Source organism: Sander lucioperca, chromosome 21, assembly GCF_008315115.2.
Source record: "Sander lucioperca isolate FBNREF2018 chromosome 21, SLUC_FBN_1.2, whole genome shotgun sequence".
Lineage (NCBI taxonomy): Eukaryota > Metazoa > Chordata > Actinopteri > Perciformes > Percidae > Sander > Sander lucioperca.
Window position 1 is genome coordinate 9496311 of NC_050193.1, and position 15513 is coordinate 9511823.

General features: G+C 40.7%; 1 protein-coding gene across 1 annotated transcript; it reads left to right on the plus strand.

The window, feature by feature from the left end:
* The first annotated feature begins 2862 nt into the window (after window positions 1-2862).
* On the plus strand, window positions 2863-12661 carry tfap4 (transcription factor AP-4 (activating enhancer binding protein 4)). Its single transcript, XM_031312365.2, has 7 exons — window positions 2863-3256; window positions 6587-6752; window positions 6866-6964; window positions 7065-7235; window positions 7363-7512; window positions 9503-9679; window positions 9789-12661. The coding sequence occupies exons 1-7, from the start codon at window positions 3168-3170 to the stop codon at window positions 9945-9947; spliced, it is 1011 nt and encodes a 336-aa protein (XP_031168225.1). The 5' UTR covers window positions 2863-3167; the 3' UTR covers window positions 9948-12661.
* The last annotated feature ends 2852 nt before the right edge of the window (window positions 12662-15513 follow it).

Here is a 15513-nt window from a genome sequence, read left to right on the forward strand (position 1 = left end):
AATCACACAATAATATACATTATGATATACCACATAATATGGTGAACTCAGAATGTTAAATTGTCGTTGCGATGTTCAGGGGTTTTGATTCAATTTTTGAGTATAGAGTTTGTTTGTTGTTCAAAAATATCTTGTTGAACATATTCACTCAAAAAAGTCTCTTATCTCATGTAGAAATTAAGAATAACCTCTAGAAATCTAGTGTGCAATGAAATACAATCCTGTTGACATTTCCTGTTTGGCACATGTCATCATGATTTTAATGTTGTAACTTATATGCAGTGGTGGAAGAAGTACTCAGATCACTTCTAAATTAACAAAAGTATTAGCATCAAAATAAAGTACAGAAAGTAAAAGTACTCATTATGCAGCAGCCCATTTCAGAATATATTATTAGGTTAATTATTGATGCATTTATGTGTTCATCACTTTCATGTTGCAGCTGGTAAAGGTGGAGCTCATTTTGATTACTTTATATACTGCTGGGCAGCTTAATCTATAATAATACATCATAATCTATTAGTTGATATATTGTTATAGTTGATATTCTATATTAATAATCTTAATAGTAAATAATAGTAAAAAGTAACTAGTAGGCCTAACTAATATTATCAGATAAATGTAGTGGATTCAAAAGTACAATATTGGCTTCCAAAACGTAGTCGAGTAGAAGTAGAAAGTGGAATAATTTGGTAATACTCAAGTAAAGTACAAGTACCTCAAAATTGTACTTATGTACTTGAATAAATGTACTTAGTTACATTCCACCACTGCATGTATGATTGATGTAGTGACTACTGTAGCTGACTATTACAAAGGCATCCACCCAAGTAAGTTCATTTCTAAATAAATACCAATCAGGAGACGCAACACACATCTGACAACCTCAAAAGCAACCATCACCACCATGTTTATACATTTCAAGGCAACTTCCATGTGACTAAGGTGGTGTTCCATACAGATTTTAGGTTTTGTCCACCCTGTGGCATCCAGTGTTTCAGTGATGCTGGGGTGTAAATCTGTGCACCAGAAGCCCTTTTGCCTTTTCACCATGCCACCACTAGAGGGTCTAAAGCAAACTGGGAGAAGATTTAATTAGCCCAGAAGCCCTCAGAGATTTTATTCATTCCTATGAATTGATTTACCAAGCCTTATATTTCCATTATAAGGAAAGCCATAATTCTCCAAACATTTAATATTTCTAAAATAATAATCCATACATTAATTTTCATGCTGTAAAACTCCAGATTTCTTAATGTAGGATACTCAAAAGCAATATTTCAGAACAGCTGAAGTTTTTTTTATTTTTGTGTAGCCTATTTGTTTTGGAATCAATGGTGAATTCCATGGAAAATGACATGCAGTGACAGTGGCCCCCAATAATTCGGTTGGCTAGTTTAAGTTTCATGTCCATTAAGGGTTTTAAATATTTGAGTGCATTATTGATACATTTTGCAACTATTGCATGGGGCATAGGCTATACATTGTGGTGCATGTTATGTACAACATAATATAGTGTGTCCTGGATTTTATTATATATTGTATCCTGGATTTTACTTTCTCTCTAGGTCGAAATTGGTACCAAAGTAAGACTATATCAATGAATTGATATTACAACTTGTAATTAATGGACTAAACAATCATGTTCATTAAATTGAAGTATAACAATTTGTTTTGATTGGTTGAAATCTATTTAAGTTTTGAAAACTGTAGGGCTACACACACATAGGCTATAGGCCTATATAAGCTATGTGGCCATTGTAACAGCAATTTTTTTATCAGCAAAAATACATTTGTAAGTTAAATAATACTTTTTAAAATACATTTTTAAAAGCGTCCTCTATTTTCACTTAGAAATCACTGCCATGGTTTCTTGCGAGCATGAAGGTCATTTAAACAGCTGCGTGAGAACCAGCGTTAAATAAATGATTATATAGCTACACACATGAGCTACTTACAGCTGGACCAGCAAGGTAGACTAATTAATAAAACACCATCAGGTGCCTCCACAAGGATGCAGCTGGAGCTTTTCATGTTTCTGGGTGCAAAAACAACACGTTTCTCCCATTTTGTCGCTGTGTGGGCGTCGCAGCTTTTATTAGATTATCTGTATATTATCCTACTGTAACTACATGTACCGTTACACCCAAAATGGTGAACAACATACACGTTCAGCCGTGTTGCGTGTCAGCCAGCAGCCTGTCCCTAAAAGCCCTCCCTGGTGCGCTGTTGCTGTGCAGCTCTGCCAACTCGTCAGCTGATCCCTCTTGTTCGCTCATCGCAGCTGTTGGAGTATCCGCCCCTAGTAGTCCCGCTCTTTATTTACTTTATCAGTGTCAAGGTGCAATCTACATTTAGGTTATTGCTTTAAATGTTGTAAAATGAATCATATAGCCTATATGCTGGTACCTGTTAACGTCCTTTCAGGAATGCTAAATGTGTGTAAAAAGTAGTAGGCCTGTTGATTAAATTGAAATATTGTCATATGAGGGGAAATTATTTTTGATATGATAATAACCGACTGGATGATTCTTGGATTGCTTTAACACTGTAGGCCTACCGCACATTTAATCACAAATTAGCTGCTAATGTTTCGCTGTAATTGCTATTAAAGACATATGATATACAATCCCCTTCACCCCTACGTGTGCGTTTTCTTGTCGTCTTATTTCTATGCAAAATAGTCCTTTGTTTACATGCAGTCCCTCGTCTCTGCGGAAGGAGGCTTTTGGTATTGCAGTGTGACTCCTACCAGCTGTTTCCCGCCTTGTAAGCTATCCGATCAGCTGCATAGACACACACACACACATACGCACGCACGCGCGCACACACACACACATGGTCATGCAGAGAGAGAGAAAGCAGAGGGGAGGGAGAAAGAGAGAGAGAGAGAGAGAAAGAGAAAGAGAAAGAGAGAGAGAGAGGACGAGCGCCACACACAACGAGGGAACCCCATCAGCTGGAAGTCGAGTAACATTACAACTCTCAGCAGCCTGAAACTACTACACTACACAGACGAGGGATTCATATCTTCTCTGAGGATTTAACCCGCCTCGGATCACGGGATTTCTGCTCTCTAACGTCATATTTTTTTTTTCTATTCTGCGGAGACTGTTTGCTGTTTTTTTAGGAGTGTGGGGGGGGGGGCAAACTGGCGAGAGGCGAGCATGGAGTATTTCATGGTACCAGCTCAGAAGGTGCCCTCCTTGCAACATTTCAGGAAAACGGAGAAAGAAGTGATTGGAGGTCTTTGCAGGTGTGTATACATGCGCTTCATCCAGCACGCTGCGTGTATTATTGTTATTATTTTAAGTCATCTGTTTGGAGTAGACGGCAATGTGGCAACATGCTTGATGTGATCTGTTATTGTGTACACGACCCACTCACGGGGGCTGCGGGCATTAATTATCATCAAACGTTAAGTTATATTGCGTCTGAACAAGTGGGGGCTGTCTCAGACCGCAGCATCCTCCCCGGGATGTTATTTCACATATTTTGATGTATTTTGTGGCTAACAAACATAAACCACGTGGTTCTGTGCACACCACGCTGCTACTCCGCTCCAGAGCACCATGCTCTATTTATCCTCAAATTACCCCCAGTAACACCTAAAGGTGCTGTGATATGCGTAAGAATGGGAAAGGTTATACGAGCGAGTGTCATTCAGTGTGAAAGGCTCTAGTTTTGTCGCACACAATCGTGCAGGTTGCCGATTTCGCTCAGAGCGATCCGAAGTTATTGTGGGTAGTGCGGCCATGCTTGTGGCTTGTGCTAAAACTGATGAGGGGTCTGGCGTTTGTTTCCTGTTTGACGCCCTGTTTTCGTTTACTTTTATCGTGAAACTGTACAACTGCTGTCAAAATCGCCCCAATTCGACGTGACGATAGTTTCACTGGTGGTTCCGTGCGTCTTGTTCGCGCTATCGAGTCGCCTCCACTGCGTCTTTTCATCCCGCACCTTTGCCATGCTGCCTGCCGCATTGTTATAATGGCGGAGGACACGAAAAGTCTGCTTGGAGCACAGAGCTGATGTCGGGCATTGTTATGAGGAAGGGGGTTTAGTTGGCCTTATACAAATACATCCCCTTCGGTGTTACAGGTAAAGGAACATTTGGCGTTCGCGGGGAGGCAGGAAAATTAAAAGTGGTGTTATTAATAAGGGGGTGTGTATGTTGCGGAAGGCCCTTCGATACGTCCGCAGCTCTGTTTGAAGAGGGAGGCGGAGGGATCTGCTGCTGTTGCTGCTGGCTGTTGGTAGTGACGCGGGCAGTATGGGAGATGTAGTCCTGTTTGTTTATTTATTTATTTATTTATTCCTCATTGTGAGTCTGCGTACAATTGCTACACAACGAGGGAAATCAATTTAACCCAATGATATAAATGCTAATTAGACTTAAAATGAATGAAAAAGAGACATACATTGTTGGCGTCATGAGCACACTCACTGTGTGCCTTTATAATTCAATTATAAGTACTTGCATGTCTTACAATTAAAAACATATATTACTGTATTTCCAGTTGTGTTACTATTATGACTAATACAATCAAATTAAAATGCTGGCACTTTAGTTGCAGCCCCACAACTGATTATTTTCACTATTGATTAATATGTATATTATTTGCTCTATGAAATGTCAGAAAATAGTGGGAAAATGCCCATCACTATTTCCTAGAGTCTAAGGTGATGTCTCAGGATATCTTGCGTTGTTTGACCAACAGTCCAAAACCTAAAGAAATTTAATTAACTATGATTAAAGACAAGAAAAGCAGCACAGCCATCTAATGTTTGTGCATTGCCTGGCACTTAAACTCCTGCTTTAAGCTTTAATCCACTCTAATTGGGAGTCAGTCTGTTCCTCTGTTTTGGTTTGTGTTTGTGTCTCGCATTGCCAGACCTTACTCCACATCGCTAGTGTTTGTGTGATATGGTGAAGTCCAGGCCCAGTTGGTCACGTTTTGGCAGTGGATGTGTTTGCTGGATGCACCACTGCAGTGTTGGTACTTGTGGGACTGTGTGTGACACACACACACACACACACACACACATTTTCTCATCTGTGTCTGCACAATTGTTCCCAGTGTTTGCACTGAGGCAGCTGAGTCAGTACAGATAAGAGCTTGGCCAGAGAGGGTCCCAGAGATACTGAGCTCGATACAGAGGATGTTAGAGGAAGTTCGCTTTGAATTTCTTCTCATCTGAATTACAGCATATGGCATATTGTGTCTTTTCACCAAAGCTTTGGGGTAGAACTATTAACAGGCTCAGTGCTGCTCTAATTACATCTCAACTGAAGTCATCAGCAATGGTGCTACTTAAAGATGCCTTTTTACCATGTGTGGTGCTTGTAAGGTGTCTTGTGAAATGTAAGTACTGCTTCAATGCCAGGAAATATTCTCACACACTAAAACCTTTCAAAATCATAACTTTGGATTGCATAGCATACATATTAATCAATGTGTCACTTTAAAACCTGTTAAAATGGCATAAGGTTAGAAGAGCAATCCCATTCTGTATCTGCTAAAAGACACTATAGCATGCAGGGAAAATGGAATTGAACTCCTTGTTATAGGGTTAAAGAATAGTTTGATTAATCCCTGCGGTGCCCCACTACATTTAACCCTAGATTGATGCCCCACTACATTTAACCCTGGATTGCAACATGTATGGTGTTAATGTCCACACGTGAAAGTAATTATTGATGGACTTAAAATACAAATGCACTCTAAATACCTGTGTAAAAATAGGAATGTATTGTGCATTTCTTGGTCCATTCTGTTTGGTGCTAATGTGATGTTAAAGGATCCATTCATCCAAAACATAAAACTACACATTTTATCACTTACTACACTTTGTGTTTAGCCATGCAGATAGTTTCATTCTGCTACAACCACCTTACAATGGAGGTGAATTAAAAACCCAACAGCAAGGTGTTTTTCAAATATATTCCACAGACCTCACAGTTTTTTTTCTCAGGTATAAAGTAGTTCCAATAAAATGTTGACAGTCAGTCTCTCATAATCAAAGAGTGAAGGCAGAAATGCTAAAATCTCAACATAGCCTCAACAGATGAGGTCACGACATTAGACAGGATTGTGATCACAGGAATACTGTATGCCCATATACTTAGCTTTGTTGGAAACAACAATTTAACGTCCATCCATTTCACTATCACAAGTGAGAGTGGAAAAAGGCACATTGAGATCATTTGGGTTTCCAAAAAAGAATATCAAAACAAAAATTAAGCTTGTTGTTGCCATTAACCTAGATGGGTCAAATAGAAGTAGACTGACCTGATACTAGATGTTACTCTATTCAATTCAGTTTTATTTTATAGTGTCAAATCATAATATAACTTATTTTAGGACACGTTACAGATAGAGTAGGTCTACACCACACTATAATTTGCAGAGACTTAACAAGTTAGTATTTGGTACTAGCGTATTAGTGTATTATTGCTAATGTTGTGGTTTTGTGTTATTAAATGTTTGACTTGATAATCTGCACCATGTAAGGGAGATGTTGCTTAAAATGTATGTTTTATTTTTATATCAAACTAACTGCTGTCCTCCCTTTATCCTCCCCCTAGTCTGGCCAACATTCCTCTGACCCCAGAAACAGCCCGGGACCAAGAAAGGCGAATTCGCAGAGAGATTGCTAACAGCAACGAGCGTCGGCGTATGCAGAGCATCAATTCTGGATTCCAGTCACTTAAAACGCTCATCCCACACAGCGATGGGGAGAAGCTCAGTAAGGTGGGTCACAAGAGATGTTTGAATTAGGTGATGAGTTAGATGTACAGTAGCTGTAAGGGGCTGAACTCGCCTTCATAACAGACCTGTAACATTCTTCCTTCTCTTTTCCCCAGGCTGCCATCCTGCAACAGACAGCGGAGTACATTTTCACTTTGGAGCAGGAGAAGACGCGGCTATTGCAGCAGAACAGTCAGCTCAAACGAATCATACAAGTAAAGCATCACCGTGCCAAACCTGAAAAGGCTTTACTAGGATTCTCCGTCTGTCAGTATCATCTAAAACAGATATCCAATTTCTGTTTGCTCTCCCTAGGAGTTAAGTGGTTCCTCCCCTAAGAGACGGCGTGCGGAGGAGAAAGATGAAGGGATTGGCTCACCAGACATTCTGGAGGAGGAGAAGACTGAGGACTTGAGGAGGGAGATGATTGAGTTAAGGCAGCAGCTGGAGAAAGAGCGCTCGGTCAGGATGTTGCTGGAAGATCAGGTAATAGGAACGATCACAACATGTAACACAATTTCAGACACTCGAAAGTCTTTGTCTAGACAAATGCAGGGACTAACATAGTTATGAGTTGCTAACTCCCACTTTTATCCTTGTCTCTGTGTGTCAGATGCGTTCCCTGGATGCCCAGTTGTACCCAGAGAAACTGAAGGTGTTCACCCAGCAGGTCCAGGAGCACCAGACTCAAACACAGAGCCTTGTCCGTCTGCAGCAGCACAAACAGCTGGAGAGGGACCTTACTCCAGCCCACAGCCCACAGGTTGGAAACATTTGCATATGAGTCTGACTCACAACAGTGGAATCCTTTTGAGAATTATGCCGATAAATTGTACTTTTTGTAAACTTCCCTAAGTCTAATGTACAAAATCCATAGTACACATTTCATGGTCACAACACAAATGATCTTTTTAGAACTAAATTAGACATATGGTTGTTTCTACACCTTAGGTTTTGTCATTGAATATATGTCATTGGATCTTATCTTGTCTATGGAACAGCAGAACAAAGAACCAAATGTGATCAAAGATTTGTGGCTGCTTGAGTGTTTTAACAAACGTGATCATGTCTCAATTCATGAGTGATATTGAAGTAATTTCCTTGGTTGAAATTAGCGAAAAAAATATTTAGTTTGGTCCATTTTATCACTTCATTAATTCTGTGTGAGATTCTGTGAGAGGTTTTTTAAATAATAATGTACACTACGATTTTGAATTTCATACGCAGATGAACCATTTTCAGCTCCAGTATATTTTGAAAACCAGTGTTTATATTTGGCTCTTTACCCTAAATTTATCAGACTTGGCACCAAATTCCCCCCCTCCTTTCTGTGAGTAGCTGTAAAATGTATAGATTTCTTTGAGTCGATGTTGAAGCATTTTAAAACCCTTACACACACACTTTAACTAATCTCTGTGTTTTGTAAATGTCTCTTCCATGTCCAGAGTTAGAGCTGTCAGCAGCTGAGACACATTTACAGTGTGTTAAATGAGCAGCTCACACATCGTTCTGCTGTGCCTGTCTCCTGCCCTGACAGCCCCAGTGTCCTGTTTCTGCAGGCAGACCCTAACTGAACATGATGCCAAATCAATTGGCGTGTGCTGTCTGCCCATCCACTACTTGTGGCAGCTGGGCGCTGGTAGTGAAAGATGATTGATACCCTCTGCATTAGTCATCATGTGGCACTTTGTGACTCCCCGAGCAGATCTGAGCCATATGACCTCAGATCAATATCAATATGAATTGACAAAATTACCCCAGTAACCAAAAAAAAAAATAAATGAACTGTTACTCAAAATATATCTTTCTTTTTTTGCTACGATCGTGGTTCCATGACAAGTAAAAGCTTGATCTGCTTTAATATCTTATTTTAACTTTGCTGAATTATTGAAACAGAAATAAAGGAATTATATATGCATCAAAGCTTCCCTCAAAAACAAGTCAACAAAAAGTCCACTTACTAACCTTGTCCAGAGCTTTTAACTGCATCTCATGGTTATGGGATGTTATAAGTCAGAGCATCACTAACCTCAGACTTTAAGATGTGGTCGAAAGTGCTGGTAAAAGCTAATAAGTGGACCTTGAGTTAAGATTTTTTTGTTTAAAAACATTTCAAAGGTCAAGAATTAACTTGTACAATTTGATACTGGGATATAAAATAAGAGAAACACAAGCAGCTTTTAATAAACATTTAAATTGCGAGTTGTACAGTTGGCAGATTGGGTGGCCTGACAGATCTGGTTTATTTCAAGTTAAGGGGAGCTTGTTTTTGTACAACTCTGGGCTTGTGTGCTCCCTTTTTGTCAAGCTCAGGTTGATCTAAAGCACCAACTGTAAGTGGCACGCTCATGAGAAATCTGAGCACCTCTTACTTGCACCATTTCAGGAAAAAACTAACTAACTCCCCAATAAGTTTGGTTTCTAGAAGCACCTCAAAACAGACAGTGAGACAAATCCCAAACATAAGGACAGGAGAAAATTTAGTTTGATGAGAGATTCCTAACATCTGGCCTGGTTAATATTCAATAAGCTGCCCATCTGTATTCCCAATTATGTGTAATAGTGCCTCTGTATGTGCACTGTGTTAGTTTGTATTCATTATGTATTTATTATATATTTTACATGTCATGTCATATTTGTGGTAGTTTCTGCTGTTTTTTCATGATACCTGAAGTGTACTCTTAATTTAACATTACTTTATGTTATCACAGTGTAGTGGTGACATAAGAGTAATAACTGCTCCTTTCTACCAGGTGTTGGCCCTGGCTACCCCGCCTGCACCTACACACCATGCCACAGTCATCGTCCCTGCGCCTTTCCAGCCTCCCCAGCCCCCCCAGCCCCATCATGTCACCGTTGTAACCATGGGCCCGACATCAGTTATCAATGCAGTGTCCACATCTCGACACAACCTGGACACCATCGTTCAAGTAAGACGGGAGACAGAAGCAGACTTGTGAACCATTGTTGGAAAGGTTTTCAGATTTGAACACCAGAGGGTGCTGTCGTCACTGACATCGCTTAATCCTCTTTCTCCAGGCAATCCAGCACATCGAGGGCACCCAGGGAAAGGGTTGTGTTGGCGAGGAAGAGCAGCGGAGGGCGGTCATCGTCACTTCAGGGCGTGTCCCCTCCGACGCTGCGGGCTCAGACACAGCCTCAAACAGCGACGGGCCCGACGACTGTTCACTGCCCTGAGTTCATCCTCGAAGTCTCACACGCCGTACACTTACATACGCGCACACACTTACACACAAAAGGCCCAAGCAGACCAGGGCTACAGGAGGCTTCAAACCCACAGCACTCTTGTTTAGTGGACATTAATAGGGCTGGTAGACAGATTGAAGCACTCGTTTTTTGTTTCTTTTCAGTACACTCTTCCATGTTGTACTTTGATAGGCAGCCCAAATAGGTTTACACTTATACACACACACTCATACATGCAGTCTCTCTTGTGTCTTTTTCTCTGCTTATCTTTAGCCCCCTGCTATCCACACACACAAACTCTTGTCTGTTCATTAGTTTATAGAGAGGTTATTAGAGTGGCTACTTCACCGACTGATCCATAAATGCTCCGTCAGAATGTCTGCTAAACCTCACCATTATCACCAGGACTGTTCTCTTTTATTCGGCCCTGAAGCAATGGGACTGATCCACGAAACAGGAGTCAAAGAAGCCAGCAGTGTGGCGTCATCGCCACTAAACAGCAGTGCATTTTCGTTTAAGATGAACATCCTTTAAACCTCCTAAAACACCACAACAGAGAGGAATTTAAAAGCAGTTTTCATGGCTGACTGGTGCTCACAGGAAATGAAGCGAAGCTCGGGAGGAGAGTGTGCTTACTGGTTCTCAGCTCTATTCTTTTTGTTTTGTTTGTTGCCATTTTTACTGGGCTGGGTTCCCAGTAAGTTCACATATGTATTGCCATGTTCTTTTTACTCATGGCCTGACAAAATAATATCAGTGCTTTGACATTTATTGACACGATCCCCTCTTGAATTTAAAAGCACCTGGCTTGTTAAATAAGCTAATCTGAGGGCACTCGAGTGATTTCCACTGGTGTGTGTGTCCCATTTAGCGTTTTGAATCAGCAGGGCTCAACGGTGTCACAGACTCTGGCAGTCTGTAACAGCACCGCTTTTACCTTGAAATAAAGGCTTGTGTGTATGTGCGCACAACACTCACACATACAAATATGGCTGACATACAATCACTTGTTAGCTCAAATTTAGGGCTTGTTTATTTAGCCCTTAACATTGTTGTTTCTTGTCCAAATGTTGAGACATCTATCAAAGCAGATAATACTTTAAATACGAGGAACATGCCCGGTAAAATTGTTTGAATGTGCCATAGAGGTGACTGGGTTGACCACACATGCTCTATGCATTTACTTGCATAGATTATTTGTCCTCTTGCGTGCTCTTTGTCTAGTGTACCATGCTATTTACACGTTTCTGCTCTGATCATATGTTTTGCCTGGAACTGTTGGTTAACAGACATTAAGACATGTAGCTGAAAGAGGCAGCAGCTTGCCTTACTAATAGCCCGTGGGTGCAGGGAGGCACTGTGAAGCCAACCTTAACAGAGCCCCCGGGGTCTGAGAGACGTACCTTAACACTTAATCTGCGCCGTTTGGTGGCCACTGGAATCCCTCTGGTTTTCCCCTCAGCTTTCCAAACAGGCTTGTAAACACCCAGGGTGTGTTAGAATATATACTCACAGTTATTTTGTCTATTTCACTTATGCTTTGTTTGATTATGTTTGCCACAAACATGGAACAGGTTGCTGGTATACCAATTACATTCAAGCACTCCTGATATTTGTTATTCCTAAAATATTCTAAATGTATTTGCAACCATTGGCCCCTTCGTGTGCATAAAAGCCAGATGTGTGGGGTAAAAAATTCCACATTGAAATGTTGACATTCCATTAAAATGTTACTAATTTTTCCTGTCTGGTTACTTTTCAAAAGTGAAACCTGGTCTATTTAGAGACTACATTTGCATTTAGTGCTTTTGACACATCACTGCTATTTTATAATTGCATTTAATGACAAACTCATTATTAGAATCCCCTGCATTAATGCATAGATGGAGCTTTGAACTGCTGGACAGATAATGTGTTCAATTGAACGCACCACATCTATCATGATTATGTCATGGAATTGCCCTTTAAAGAAATATTGATGTCAGCTGCACTGAAAATGAGTGACGCATCTGTCAAATTAAATCATGGGACATTTTCCTAGTACTTATCACTATAGGCAGGGGATTCCTGGATATGGAAAATGTGTTTTGAAAGCTCTGCTTTTTACTCTGAGTATCTGCATTTGATAGTTTTCTGCTGAAACCCAGAGCTGTTCTATTTCCATCTGTGTTTTACACTCTGTTCTGTGTGTTACGAAATGTTACATTGACATATCAGCTTGTCAGATGAGTGGGGTGGGCCTGGGGATCATTAAATGGGGTCAAAATTACAAAGCACTTACTGTACTATACTGGAGTCTGCCTCTTTCTTTTGTATAAAGGGGCATCTCCTCAGCTGAAGCTCTTTAGGATATGAATAAAAGCCGCACAGCTGTGTATCCCCCTTTTCCTCCATGTCCAGACCTCCTACATCTTGTCCTGTTTGCCCCTCTCATCTTTTTTGTTGTTTTTTGCAAAATCCTTTATGCCATCTTTGTTTATCTATTGCCATTATTTCTTGTGTCCTTTACATTTCGCCGCTCCCTCCTCTCCCTCTCCTTTTGTTCCTGTAACCTTTTTTTTTGTTAACCTTTCGGTGCATATGGTCGTCAAGAAGCTATTTTTTGTCTTTGTTTTGTTTTTAAGAGAAATGTTTTGGGGATAAAGAGGCTTGTGCCTTTGTAAAGACAGAATAATAAAGTTTGTACTTTGTTTTTTACGCATTGGCTGTGTGTGTCCTTTTTTTCAGTTTTTGCTTTTTAAAAATTTGTGTTTCACTCTGAATATTTACTTTTCGGAGGTTTTGACTGTTCTGAGGTAGGAACAGTTATGTACTAGTCTATATATATATATACGACGTTCCACTTTCGGGATTGCTCCATTGCCGCCGGAAATTCCGCCGGATTTCACTCTTTTCGGCCGGATGTCCATTACCTTCCGCTTTCTTTGTGTTGGAATTTTAAAGGAACACGCCGACTTTTTGGGACTTTAGCTTATTCACTGTAACCCCCAGAGTTAAACAAGTCGATACATACCCTTCTCATCTCTGTGCGTGTTGTAACTCTGTCTGACACCCCCAGCGCTAGCTAAGCCTAGCACAGATCCTGGAGGTAACCGGTTCCAACTAGCCTACTGCTCCGAATAAGTGACAAAATAACGCCAACATGTTCCTGTTTACATGTTGTGATTTGTATAGTCACAAGGTGTACAAATAACAAGGTCACTATGCTTTTACTATCTAGTAATTGTTGACTCTATTACTTCAACTCTGAGTGAACTCCAGGCGAACTCTCTGCTCCTCACCACAGGGCTTCAGGTGCTGCTAGCAAATCACTCCGCCCAAGTAGCAGAAGTAGCAGTGCTTCACCTTTCTGAGAATATAGTTCCCAGTTTGTATACAGTTAGGAGACGGCTGTGTCTCATATGACCTAGTTATTTGTACACCCTGTGACTATACAAATCACAACATGTAAATAGGAACATGTTGCCGTTATTTTGTCACTTATTCGGAGCAGTAGGCTAGTTGGAACCGGTTACCTCCAGGATCTGTGCTAGGCTTAGCTAGCGCTGGGGGCGTCAGAGTTACAACATGCATAGAGATGAGAAGGGTACGTATCGACTTGTCTAACTCTGGGGGTTACTGTGAATAAGCTAAAGTCCCAATAAGTCGCCGTGTTCCTTTAAACTCCGGTGGATTTATGAGGACTATGGTTAACTGCTCCTCAGATTTCTGCAGGGTAAATTGAGACAGCTAGCTAGACTAGATAGATGGATAGATGATATATATATATATATATATATATATATATATAGATTGGATAGACTATCCAATCTGAGATTTCTGTTGCACAACTAAAACAACTTTTAAATTTACACATGCCACCAAAACAAGTTCCTTCCCGAGGCTATTTTGCTGCGGCACCATGGCTCTGCCTGGTGCTTAGCGCTGCCCATGACGATTGTGATTGGTTTAAAGAAATGCCAATAAACCAGAGCATGTTTTCCTCCCATCCTGGAATGCTGTGTGGACTAGCCAGACCCTCCTTTGCAGCGCTGTGGAGAAAGGTCTGGCAATTCGAGACTATTATAGCACAAATAATGACATGACCAGCTGAATCTGTCTCCTCTCCAGTTCTGGTTGGCCTTCACTCAAGCTGTACAGTTGATGCACAAGTGTCTATTCCTGATTGGTGGCTGGGAGTTTGAAGCCCCCCTCCCCCTCTCTTGCTTAACAACTCATTGCTAAATTAAGATTGACCACCTTCCCTGTGACAGTTAAACTGTACGCTAGGGACAGTAGGTGGCATCTCTTCCCATCATCCTCTGACATGCTCATTCACTCATTCCAGGCTTCTTGTTCACACCCTCACACATTCATTCAGAAGTATCTTTGTTTTTTCTGTCCACAGAGGCTCAGTCATTCCTAAATTTTAGTATCTAGTGGCTTGACAGAAAGTGTCTAAAACCACAACAGTTGACAGTGTACTGGCACTCATGTGAAATTCAGTTGTGGGATATGGACCAAATAGCACAATTACGTGAGGTATTAAGGTAGCATCATGTCAAGTAAGAGTAGTTCTTAATAGGGCATTTAGACACATCCAAAGCTCCACTGTTTGTGTTAATGGGAAAAGTGGTACACTGTACTGTACATACCTTGCAGACAACCTGTGTACAGTTAACATCATTGCTCAAACTACAACCCTATAGGTTACAGAGCAATTTGTGTCTGCATTTATAACTGCTATTAATAACTGCTACAGGACTACCTTAAATGTGTCTTTTAATAAACACTAGAAAACCCTGTAGGCATTAAACACTATAGCTACTGTTATGCTGTTATTTTCCATTGCCAGTGATAGCAACATCAAAGCCGTAGCCAACATTTTAAAGGCACACTTGGAAAAAAGACTGCGACTGATGCCAGAGCCTTAATAAAGAATTAATGTTAACTAGAATTCATAAAAGCACATATTTTCTCATAAACAAATCATCATGCCACATCCCACCACCAGTGAAATTTCTCAGGATTAAGGCAGTTTTGAGCATGCTGTATTGTTTGGACATGCTCCCCAAGTCATTTGAGTTGGACATGCTTGAGTAAGAAACTCCTGCCATATTTGGGGATTAATTTACAGTTGAGATGTTCCCAAGGAATTGTGAGATTATGTTAAGCACAGTGTGTCTGCTAGAGTGTGATAAAGCAGTAATCCGCCTAGTGTTTAGCTGTGTTAGGGATTCTAGGTTGACTCGGGGGTCTATATGTTCCAGACATACCCTCTCTTCATCTCTCATCCCTCTCTCTGTCACACACACAGTCTTAGTGAGCATTAAGTCTTCCTTACCACGATAATTGGTATGGTCACTGCAACTGGTTTGAGGAGTCAGGGCTGTAAAGTTGGTACAGTCATTTGATTATCAGTCTTTGTTAGGCAAAGCAACCATGGCAGCTCATTGTTGAAGATGTGATTCTTGATTTATTTATTCATCATTAATTTAGAGGAAGGTAATGTTCCTTTTTAGTCTGTTTGTCTGAAGTAACTGGCCCTGAAAGCTCAACGCACTGCATCTTAAGAAAA